Raw genomic sequence first — 12,653 nt, 5'->3', positions numbered from 1 at the left:
AATTATTTAAGTGATAATAAAAATGCTCTATTTAAATATATTGCCTTAGGCCTCCAATTTTGTTGAGCCGGTATAAGAGTTCACGCATGTAGATCACGTAAATGTAAAATTAGTGTCATATTTTATTGTTACGTAAAATAAATCTGTGATGTATCAGCTATCACCTTAAATCTAGCAATTTCAAAGGCAAAATTATTGCTTCAATAAATCTTAGAATAATTTTAGACTTTTAGTGTTATATAACTTTTTTATTTTTTTGCTAGTTAACAATTTATAATCTAGTTGTCAAGAGTCCTATAGTTTATATTGTCACCTCCTAATATTTTCAATGGAATGATTCAAATTCATCTTCTTCCAATTATCAAAAAAAAAAAAAAATTATATATAAACAGAATTATAATCTAGTTATTGCCTTGACTAAGATTTTTATGTCGGTATTTGTCAACTTAATAAGTGGTTCTTGTGGGAGCATTTTTTGTTTCAAGGAAACTCATGTTTTACCTAGGCAATTTTTGCTTGTCCCACATTGGAAAGAACCAAAGGTTCTTTCCAATGTGGGACAAGCAAAAATTGCCTAGGTAAAACATGAGTTTCCTTGAAGAAAAAAATGCTCCCACAATAAAAGGATCGGGATGAGATCTTTCCAATGTGGGACAAGTAAAAATTGCCCAGGTAAAACATGAGTTTCCTTTAAGCAAAAAATGCTCACAACCAAACTAATGGTACTCTTTCTCATTGGCTCATCCCTTAAAAGGGAGAAATAGGGATGAGATCTTTCCAATGTGGGACAAGCAAAAATTACCTAGGTAAAACATGAGTTTCCTTGAAGCAAAAAATGCTCCCACAGTTCTCATTAACAATTGGTTAATTTATTATGAAAAACAATTCCTGAGATGAAATGAATATATTTTAGTCAGAATTTATGTTGGCTTAATAGTTTTCAAGTTTTGGAATATTACATCATTATTTATTTGATTGGTTAATTAATTTTTTGTGATTGATGATACATCTTTATAAGACTCATGCTGTAAAATTTATAATATCCCTAACATCATCTATTCAAGTACTTGTTTATTATCTTCTTGAAGTGTCACTAATCATATTCATTGTTATATCATTTGCAAGTTTTTTTGTAGTAAAATTTGTTATATCTTTAGCATTTTTCCAACAAAAAAAAAAGTATTACAAAATAAAAAGAATAGATTTTTGTTATATAAAAATTATGATACTAAACATCAATTAAATATTATTTAAGTGGGTTCCTCAAAAAAATTTATTTAAGTGATAATAAAAATGCTCTATTTAAATATATTGCCTTAGGCCTCCAATTTTGTTGAGCCGGTATAAGAGTTCACGCATGTAGATCACGTAAATGTAAAATTAGTGTCATATTTTATTGTTACGTAAAATAAATTTGTGATGTATCAGCTATCACCTTAAATCTAGCAATTTCAAAGGCAAAATTATTGCTTCAATAAATCTTAGAATAATTTTAGACTTTTAGTGTTATATAACTTTTTTATTTTTTTGCTAGTTAACAATTTATAATCTAGTTGTCAAGAGTCCTATAGTTTATATTGTCACCTCCTAATATTTTCAATGGAATGATTCAAATTCATCTTCTTCCAATTATCAAAAAAAAAAAAAAATTATATATAAACAGAATTATAATCTAGTTATTGCCTTGACTAAGATTTTTATGTCGGTATTTGTCAACTTAATAAGTGGTTCTTGTGGGAGCATTTTTTGCTTCAAGGAAACTCATGTTTTACCTAGGCAATTTTTGCTTGTCCCACATTGGAAAGAACCAATGAGAAAGGTTCTTTCCAATGTGGGACAAGCAAAAATTGCCTAGGTAAAACATGAGTTTCCTTGAAGAAAAAAATGCTCCCACAATAAAAGGATCGGGATGAGATCTTTCCAATGTGGGACAAGTAAAAATTGCCCAGGTAAAACATGAGTTTCCTTTAAGCAAAAAATGCTCCCAACCAAACTAATGGTACTCTTTCTCATTGGCTCATCCCTTAAAAGGGAGAAATAGGGATGAGATCTTTCCAATGTGGGACAAGCAAAAATTACCTGGGTAAAACATGAGTTTCCTTGAAGCAAAAAATGCTCCCACAGTTCTCATTAACAATTGGTTAATTTATTATGAAAAACAATTCCTGAGATGAAATGAATATATTTTAGTCAGAATTTATGTTGGCTTAATAGTTTTCAAGTTTTGGAATATTACATCATTATTTATTTGATTGGTTAATTTATTATGAAAAAAAATTGAGATGAAATGAATATTTTAATCGGGATTTATGTTGGCTTAATCGTCTTCAAATTTAGGAATATTACATTGTTTTTTATTTGATTGTTCGTTTGAGGTGCCCCCCACCCCCCCCCCCCCCCCCCCCCAACCAACAAAAAAAGAAGAAAAATAAAAATAAAAATAAATTTTCAAGTAACTCGTTGATATCCACACTTGGTCAATTCACGAATGTGGAATTGTTTATACTCCTTTCTAGGAAAGCAAATTCCACTGTTACGAAGAAGAATTGTTGATAAACAATTTCTTTATTATATAGGCCCAAATCGGATTGAGATCAGGGTTAAGTATTGCACTAAATGCAATTACTTCCCCCCCCCCCCCCCCACCACACACACACACACACAAAATACTTCTTCACTTTTTTACTTTTCACTCTTTAACATTTTCTATTTACAGATTAAGCTTAAAAGTTGTTTTTCTTAACTCTCAATCTTAAGCATTAAAAACTATTGTAAGTGGCGCAATACTTAGTTTATTGCTAGTGATCTCAATCCAACCCAAACCCATATGTGAGTCAGGCAAATTGTACTCGTCTTATACAAGTTGTACTCTTTTTGCTTAATACTGCTATTGTAATTGTTGTATTAGCAATGTTAATTAAGTTATTTGCAATTCTTCATTCTCATGCCACATGATGATTGGCACCTTAAGTTTATTTATAACCAATATAAAGCCTCCATACAACAAGTCTAGGGGTTGTTTGGTAAGAGAGTTTAGGTATTGGTTTTTAAAATGATATGAAAAGTGAAAATTGTGGTTTAAAAGGTGTTGTAAAAGCATGTGTTTAAAGTACTCATAATGCAAAAAAAGAAAAAAAAAAGTGTTTGGTACCATGTTTCTAATAATATATTTTTAAAAGTGAAAAACATAATTGAGTATTTAGTATGAGTATGTGTATGTGTTTTTAAAAGCATTAGCATTGTGGGGTGTAAACCCCCCCCCCCCCCCCCCAAATTGCTATTTTACCAACATACACGCTAAAATGAGCTTTACTCAAGTATCTATTGCTAAATTTTTTAGTAATTGTGAACAGTGAATTCAAAAATATACCAACTACTGTAGCAGTGCTGGTAAAACCAACAACCGTAACAGTGTTGGTAAAACCAACTATATTATTTTAATCAAAATATCTCCTCTTTCTCTCTCTTCAGTCACTCTTCTCCAATTTGGGGGCACAATATTTGAATGTATCTCAAAATACTCCAACGTCTATCCAAGATTCTTCACCAGAACTTGAAATTGTCACCTCTAAGACAACAAAACGGGGTGGCAACTTCAGTGTAGAGGAAGGCAACCTCCTTCTCTGGGCATGGCTTAACACTAGCGTGGATGCTATGCATGGCAATGAACAAAAGCAAGAGACATTTCGTGCAAAAGTTTGGCAATACTTTTGCAAACACAATATCTTCGAAACCATACATAATTCTTCCTCCCTAACAAGTTGATGATCTATGATTAATAAGGAGACATATAAGTTTTATGGGTTCATGGCTAAAAATTGATGCAAAGAATTAAAGTGGTGTGATTGACCAAATAAATGTATAAATTATATTACAATTGTGTCAAAATATTAATTTAGCAATAGTTCGAATGTACTAATTACATTCTATTTATAAATAAATAAATAAATAAATAAATAGTTTGAGCAGGCAAAAAATTTTATATAAATATGCATTATCCAACAATACAAATTTCCAATTTGAACATTGTTGGCTTATGTTGAATAACCAACCAAAGTGGAGTAAGCTTATGGAAAGATCAAAAGGTTTACCTCAAACTTCAAGTTCAATAGATTAAGTCACATGCCGGGGGGGGGGGGGGGGGGGTGTGGATGATGACATAATAGAGTTCGATAGACCAATTGGTAGAAAAGCCGAAAAGGCTGCCTAGGTTCGGCACATGCAAATGATGTCTTATTCCAACCTAATTTTTGGTAGTAGCTTATTTTTGGCCTAAGTTTGGCACATGTAAATGATATATTTTTCCAACCTTATTTTGGTAGTAGATCATGGCAATGACTTGTACTTTGTTATTTTAGAAAAAGGTCTTAACTCTTCTTATGTGATTCCTTTGTATTTTCTATAATGCCAATAATGCCACTTATGTAATCACAACTTTCTAGCTTATATATTTTCTATACTTGATGTCATATCTTCTATACTTATGTCCTGTTTCAACCTTATTTTGCTAAATTCTTCTAAGAGTTTTTCTCTTATATTATATTTTATACACTAAGGGTCTATTTGGGATCTACTTATTTTGCTGAAACTAAAAACTTTTTACTAAAAAGACTATAAATAAAGATAAAAGTTAGCTGAAATAGTATAATAGGACCCATGAATAGTACCAAAAAGTGCAGTGAGGCCATGTATAGTAGCAAAAATAAGCCGAATAGTAAAATAAGCTGACTTTTTAATTTTTTTTCCAAACACACACTAAGAATGAGTTTGGATTGCACGTTTCAATTAGCGTTCTGCGTTTGCCGTTTGAAAAGTGAGTCACACAGCAATTGTGCACTTTTCAGCCAACTTTAAGATAAACGCAAATTATATATTTTGTTGGGTCCCACACGACACTATTCATATTTAAAAATTATTTTGCTACAGTGTTTTCAACAATAAGTTTTCAGTTTTCAGCAAATAAGCAGTATCCAAACAAACCCTAAGGGTGTGTTTGGTTGCTGGAAAACGTTTTCCGGAAAATACATATTTTCCGGAAATGCTAATTTCCGGAAAAGGAAAATGTATTCGGGTGTTTGGCTGTCTCGGAAATCGTTTTACGGAAAATCAATTCCGGTGTTTGATTCGTCCAAATATTTTACGGAAATCGTTTTACGGAAAATTAATTCCGGTGTTTGGTTCGTCCAAATATTTTACGGAAAATACTTTACGGAAAACATTTTCCCATGTTTGGTTCGGAAAATACTTTACGGAAAATAATTTGGATCATTTTACGGAAAATGATCTAGAATCTGGCCCTAAAAAATCGTCCATCCTTGAATGATATATGCATGGAATTGGAGAAGATCAATGCTATATTTTGCTCTTATAGATAAAATTGAAGAACCTGCATTCCCTATACATATCTGTAACAATACAAAAATTGCAGAACATTTGGTTCAACATCAAACATAATCATTCGAAATACATAATTTGGGCAATTGTATCGTCCCAATAATACAAAAGAGTACATATATAATACATTGATACGTCAATATTAATACTACAATGTCTAGTTAATTCCTAAATCTACCATCACAGTCAACATGAAATAAGCAAATCAAATTTGTGAGAAAAAATAACCATCTAACCACAACTTCCTCAACCTAGCATTCTTTGCTAAAAATCCACGTGCCGTCTTCTCATTCTCACAAAGATGGTCGAAGGCAGTAGCGAGCATATCTTCGCTATATCCATCCGCCATCATAGCCATTACCTCATTATACAAAGTTGTGTAATCTACCGAGCCCCGATTAATTTCTTTTAGAGCGACAGCTATTTCCTTCAGCTGACCAGACAGATCAGTCAGCACACTATCATCAGCAGTAGAAGCTGCACGCCCTCTTTTGCGGGACTTGGAAATTCCCGACCCAGTGGTGGATGATTCATTTACGTTCTTCCCCTTTTCAACCACACATTCATCCACATTATCTGCCACAAACTCTGCACTATCCCCATTATCCCCATTATCTGGCTCATTTTCGATATCCACTCCAGACTTAGCAAAGGCACCTGTGGCTGTATCCTTCCCCACCACAATCGCTAATTCATCGTAAAACTCAATTTTTTTGTTCAGATACTCGGCATGCTTCCGATGTGCCTATAAGGGAGAAAAGAACGTATATAATAATGCAATAATAACTTCACTCATAAATTCAATATAAAAGACTTTGCAATAACAATGACACTATAAATTTCATATAACATGCAAAAACATATATTATTATCTATATTAAGAAAATATAGTTAGAAGCCATACCATAACTTCTTCTTGGTAGGTTTTAGCGTCACACGTTATCATTTTCAGATTTTCGTCCCAACCGAATCCACTCTTCTTTCTAAGCTCTTGAATAGTTGCCCACATGGACCTTAGAGTCCGCATCCGGTTCTCCACAAATACAGGGTGGCACTCAACCCCGAAATGGGCCGTTATCTCCTTCGCTACAAGAGCAAAGGAGCCGGCCCTAAAAGTATTAGAGGGCTTATTGCCCTTTCCAGCCTCCTCTGTTAGTATCTTTAGCATCATCTCATGCATAGGTGGCAGCCACCTAAATTGCTTGCTGCCGCTAACTTTTTCCTTACCCTTTGACATTACTACATACGAAAATAGTATAGTGAGAGTAGCATTCAGTAATTACACTCGGAACATGAATAACAAATCAAACACACATACAACCACGCTTATGAATGTGCACAATAAAACAGAACATGCTAACTATGGAAATGACAATGTAATACCATCAAATAACAATGTAATGCTAAAAATACTTTTTCATTATATCACCAAAAGTCTATATTACATACATTGTCTTTAAAAAAAAAACAAAAAGAAAAAACACATTACAATCATAAAAATCTAAATAAAGTACTACTCTCCACTCCTGATATAATCAGACCACATGGCTTGACATATCTCATCTCTCTTAGCATTCCATGATCTACTATCTTCGACGGACTCCCGACGAGACTGTGTTTCTTCTTGGTGGTCACTAAGCTCTACTTGGTTCATTGCATCTTCCATAATATGGTCATTTGGTTCAACCCCCATAATGTGATTATGAACCACACAACACGCTAACACTACTTTCACTTGGGTTGGGAAAGACCAATATGGTTCTGCATCCAACACTCGAAAACGTTTTTTCACCACTCCAAACCCTCGCTCAATGGTAGTTCTCAATGAAGAGTGTCGGAGATTGAACAATTCTTGCGCATTCTCAGGAGGACGATCACTAAACTCTTTCAAGTGATATCGTACACTCCGATACGGTGACAATATTCCATTTTTATTACCATACCCAACATCACCAAGATAAAATTTACCTACATATATTAAAAAAAAAACCAAATCACTACTATGTTTAGGAAAACACATAATATTTATTAAACTAACAAACCAAAAGGGTGAAGTAATCGTGTAATACCATTGGGAATTGAAAATCCCCCTGGCCTAGCAAATGCATCATTTAATACACGTGAATCATGTGCACTGCCTTCCCATCCAGCCAACACATAAGTGAACTTTAAGTCGAAACTAATGGCAGCTAACACATTTTGCGTGGTTCCATCTTTGCGACCACGAAATCTTCCTTGTATTTCAGGTGGCACAGATGCACGAACATGTGTACCATCTATTGCTCCAACACAATCCTAATTTTTGACAAACATAATGGTTTAAAATTACATAAATCTTCACAATTTACAAAAACACACAAGTCGCAATATTTACCTTAAAATATGGGTAAAACCTTCTGCTATTCCTTATCTCTGGAGGTGTATCTTCGCTACGCAGTCTTATTAGAGCTCTATATAATTTCAGGACCCCCCTAAGGACAACTTTGAAGTATCTATGAACAGTCTCAGTTGATCTATAGATCCGACCACCCATTACACGAAACCTCACATTATGACCAATAATGTGCAAGAAAATGAACACTTGCTCCGTAACAGACATGTGAACAGTCGGACGTACGTGCTCCCCCTCAGTGAGGGCGTGACATAAGTGGTGGAAAGCTATAGGCTTCATCCTAAGTTGATTCACACAATGTCTCTCACTTCCATGCAAAACACTATTTATGTATTCCTTTCTCTCGGCGGCATGGTTAACATAAGGCGCCCTAGGCAGATCTCTACGTCTACGTTGTAATTTCTTTAACAATGCAACCCCCACAAGGAGGACAGATGCAACTGATGCAAGAATTGCGGCTTTGGTTTTTTTCTTCATCTAACAAAATCACAAACATTGTAGTCTAAGAGATATGTAAACAAGTATGCTATTGATTACACCATAAATAAAATCAGCCACAAACATATAACATCCAAACCATCACATTGCATTCTATTTACACTATAACAATACCATCACATTGCATTCTACACAGAACCCAACTAACCAAATTCTAATAAAAATCACAGCAAAAACCAATCATGCATAACCAGTCAAGCCCCAAAAGAGCTTACAAAAAAATTCAAACCACAAAGCAATTGGGAATAACCTGCAATCAGAAAAGCCCCAAAATTGATATATGCATCACCCATAAATACACAGTTTCATAAACCAATCATTACATTTCATATGCATAATCCACAAATACACAGTTTAATCAACAATGGATAATTGAAAAAATTAATAAACCTGCAATCAGAAAAGTCCCAAAATTTTGATATACATTACCAACAAATACACAGTTTAATCAACAATGGATAATTGAAAAAATTAATAAACCTGCAATCAGAAAAGTCCCAAAATTTTGATATACATTACCAACAAATACACAGTTATAAACAATGTATAATACAAAAATTAATATTCATCAAAAAAAAAAAATACAAAAATTAATAAATAAAAACATGTAAAAAATTATATAAATATTTATATAAATAAACTGTTAGTATTTTATAGTGTGGATCGGATGTGAGTGGATCGGTGAGGTGAGTGGATCGGTGAGGTGAGTTTGAGCAGTGCATTTTCTCACCGTGGGTCTGCGGCGTTTGGCGCGGTGGTCGTCTGGCAGAGCTCGGCGTGACCGGTGTGAGGTAGATCGGAGCTCGGCGTGACCGTTGGCTCTCGTGCTTTCTGTGTTTGGTTGGCCGGATCGGAGCTCTGGGTGGCTGGATCGATCGGCGTGCTCGGATCGTTGGCTCTCGTTGAAGCTATAAGCTTCGCTCGTTGGCCGGATCGGACTTCGTTGGCTTCGATCTCGCTCTCGCACTTCTCGTTGGCTTCGATCGACTTCGTTGGCGTCGATCTCGATCGTTGGCGTCGAGCTATTCCGCGCTTCGATCTCGTTAGACGGCGTCAATCTCGTTCGTTGGCGTCGATCTATTCCGCACGATCTCTCTCTCTCGTTCGATTGTTTTTTTTTTTTTTGTTCTTTCTCTCTCGCTTATGTTTGCTGTTCTCTGTTTTTTCTCTCTCTCTCTCTGCGTTTTGCAAGCCACGGAAATGAAATGAAGTGAAAATGAGGGCAGAATTTCATTTCCGTGGTCAAGGCTTCAAACTTCGGTCAACAGGAAAATGATTTCCGGAAAATAATATTTTCCTCCAGAGCCAAACGCTCTATTTTCCAGAAAACGATTTCCTGAATTCGTTTGAAGCCGAATCAAACGCACCCTAAGTAGTTTTTTTCCCCAAACAAATATTATAGAATTTGTTTTGCTTACGTTTCTTTCATCTATATTGATAATTTCTTAACAATATTGTCTTGAAAGTTGTGTCCATGGGTTGCTCTTTTTTTTCGCAAATTGCTTTTTGATAACTCAAATGAGGATGAGATATGAATCAACTTCTCAAGGGTTCAACATAACATGAATGTTGTTCGAATTTCAGACATAATCATTTGGCAGATAATGAAAAACTTTATATCGATTACTTTGTCGAATCACCTGTATATCATCCCGATTTATTTTAGAGGAGATTTTAGAAAATGCTTTTTTTTTTTTTTCTTTTTCTTTTTTTTGTATTCAATCTAAGGTAAAAGCTTATGAACCTTATTTTATCCAAAAAAGGGATAATTCCCAAGACTTAATTTATCTTCCCTTCAAAATTTGATTTTAGAAATGTTCATGAATTTTTTTAGAGGGGGGGGGGGGGGTTGTTTATAACATGGCTGATAAAATTCCTCAATGAAAAAGTGGTACCAGTAAACATATATAGATTAAAAACCTATTGCTCTAGATTAATGACTCTTTTTCTGAGTGTCAATGTCATTCCTGAGTGTAATTAATTATTATTTTCTTTAAGACCTTCTCTACTCTCCCCGTGTGTGTGTTAAAAAATTATTTAGTATTCTAAAAAAAAAAAACTATTTTCTATGTAAAAACTACAATAGTTTTTATTTTCTTATTTTTGGGTATCTTGGTTGCATCTTATATGGCAAGAAAAAATCCAGGATTTTGCAAACAAATTGAGCAATAGAGGGATTATATTATATTAAAAAAATGATTGACACCTTAATTTCATTAAAGAAAGGATGCCATTGATAATAGACATGACATGCCTAACATTATTGGTATTAGTATTTTTTTCCCCCTCTTAAATTGTAACTTATTTTTTCAAGTGATCATATCTTTAAGCAAAGTGAAAATTTAAAACTTTTGTTTAATTAATTCATGCATCGTATGAGTTAGCGACTAGTTACTACTGTTTGCAAGCCCACGCACATTTTACTTTACATAATAAGTCGGTTTACTTTTTTAAATATAAGAGCATTAGTATTAGTGGTGCTAAAAAACTATATTGCTATTTTTAACACTACCAAACACAAATTTATGGCTACATTGATGGAGCTAAAGCCAAATCATTTAGCTCCACAACTACCATGTTCAGCCAAAAGTGGCTATGCACAATAGCTCATGGGTTAAAAAAAGTATTATTAAATCGTGTGTTCATACGGTTTTATATTAAATATTTTATTTTATTTATGTGTTCACACTACTTTGCAGTGAATATATTATTTTATTGTAATAAATATATTATTTAATTATATTGTTTATATTATTTTATTATATTAAAAACTAAAATAAAACCATTTATATTGGATGTTTTATAAAGTGAAAATGTAAGATAGATAAATTAGTTTTTTGTGGAGTCATATTGCTAAATTTATTACTCCACTAATGCTGACGGTGGTTTGCGGGTCCAATAGGTCCTACGTGACTTTCTCTTCAACCTTTTATATTTCAACGGTACTTTCACCAAAAAAAAAAAAAAAAGTTTATTTTATTTGACTTTTAGTTTTTATTTATAATATTTTCAATAAATAAATAAAAACAAAATAAATTGTTCCGAACATACTCTAATTATCAAAGATTCAGTAACCATTGGATTTCCCCCACAAAAAGAAGAAGAAAGAAAAAAAGAAAAAAAAAAAAAAAAAAAGGAAGAATAATATTAGCCATTGAATGTGGAAGCTGTCAGATCTATTAATACTAATAGGGCTTCAAGGCCCAAACTTGTTTTAAAGCCCATGACTATATCAATACTCCCTTATGTTACTATGTACATTATATTTATATATAATTCTATATATTATACATTTTCAAGTCTTTATGTACAGTTTAGCAACCAAAAAAAAAGTCTTTATGTACAGTACAGTATTGTGTTGCGTAAATATCAATTCGGTTTGCCCTCTTTTACCATACGCATTGATCTTATACATAAAGTGCTAGCTTTTAGATGTCTGTTAACTATTGATATTGGTTTTTTTTTTGGGGGAAAAATAAGGTAGAGCTATTGATACTGATTGGTATTGCCTCACCACTTAAGAAAATCTTCTTCGGTAGTTTAATTATAGTAACAAGACAGCAGATAAAGAATTCAGGAAAAAAAAAATAGTCATATAAAGGTATCAAACAATCAACTAGAAAGAAGGATAGTTAAAGTACTCCATGAGTTATTGGCCGGAAGCTTCATGTTATGCCAAGACAATAGAATTGAAGATCACTCTGTCATTTTCTTTTCTACAGGGATAAGTATAGCACAGCAAATAATCGAAGATCAAACAAATAATTCATCCATCACAATCATATATATTAGGAGAACCTACAAGTTGTTGTAGCTAAACCTAACTTGAATAATCTTAAGCCTTCATATCATATGTGTATATGATAATCAATCCAAAACAAGCTAGAGTAAATCTTTAAAGAGTCAGCTCTTTAATTTATACACTCTCAAGTTTATTAAATCAATGGAAGAACTCAGCGTTACTGAGCTTACGAATTCCATCTGATTTAAAGGATTTGGTGCAATGCGTACACTGAATGGACCAACCAACAAAAAGGATAGGAGGTGAGTTCTGTTATTTGAAGACGTATTTAAAGAACTTGCGCAGGGAAATTTTAGAAGAAACCTTGAAGTTTAACTACATTGATCACGAGGCTAATGGAGCTGCTCATGAACATAGACAAAGATTTTGTGTACAAATTTTATAAACTGCTTTCTGTTATTTACAAATTTCCAAACGGCATATCCCAAAAAGTACATGAATTCCAATAGTAATGGCTGAGCATGTAAAGCCCAAAGCAAAGGAGTAGTCCATCTTGGTCCAAGGCCTTAGTTATTACTTTTTTCCCTTTAATTATTGAGCTATTCACAATGGCCTTCCTAAACTATA

At 33.4% G+C, this 12,653-nt stretch overlaps 2 protein-coding genes across 2 annotated transcripts; both read right to left on the bottom strand.

The window, feature by feature from the left end:
* Nucleotides 1-5,437: 5,437 nt before the first annotated feature.
* On the bottom strand, nt 5,438-9,347 carry LOC126725332 (uncharacterized). The gene is made up of 3 exons (XM_050429994.1): nt 9,015-9,347; nt 6,299-6,633; nt 5,438-6,139 (listed from the first exon to the last, which is right to left on the bottom strand). The coding sequence occupies exons 2-3, from the start codon at nt 6,629-6,631 to the stop codon at nt 5,600-5,602; spliced, it is 873 nt and encodes a 290-aa protein (XP_050285951.1). The 5' UTR covers nt 6,632-6,633; nt 9,015-9,347; the 3' UTR covers nt 5,438-5,599.
* On the bottom strand, nt 6,829-8,117 carry LOC126725333 (uncharacterized). Its single transcript, XM_050429995.1, has 2 exons — nt 7,769-8,117; nt 6,829-7,689 (listed from the first exon to the last, which is right to left on the bottom strand). Exons 1-2 carry the CDS (start codon nt 8,063-8,065, stop codon nt 7,423-7,425), a joined length of 564 nt encoding a protein of 187 aa, XP_050285952.1. The 5' UTR covers nt 8,066-8,117; the 3' UTR covers nt 6,829-7,422.
* Nucleotides 9,348-12,653: the final 3,306 nt, after the last annotated feature.

This window comes from Quercus robur, chromosome 5 (assembly GCF_932294415.1).
Source record: "Quercus robur chromosome 5, dhQueRobu3.1, whole genome shotgun sequence".
NCBI lineage: Eukaryota > Viridiplantae > Streptophyta > Magnoliopsida > Fagales > Fagaceae > Quercus > Quercus robur.
The sequence above is the reverse complement of the archived record's forward strand: the minus strand, read 5'-3'. Positions and strand labels throughout refer to the sequence as shown.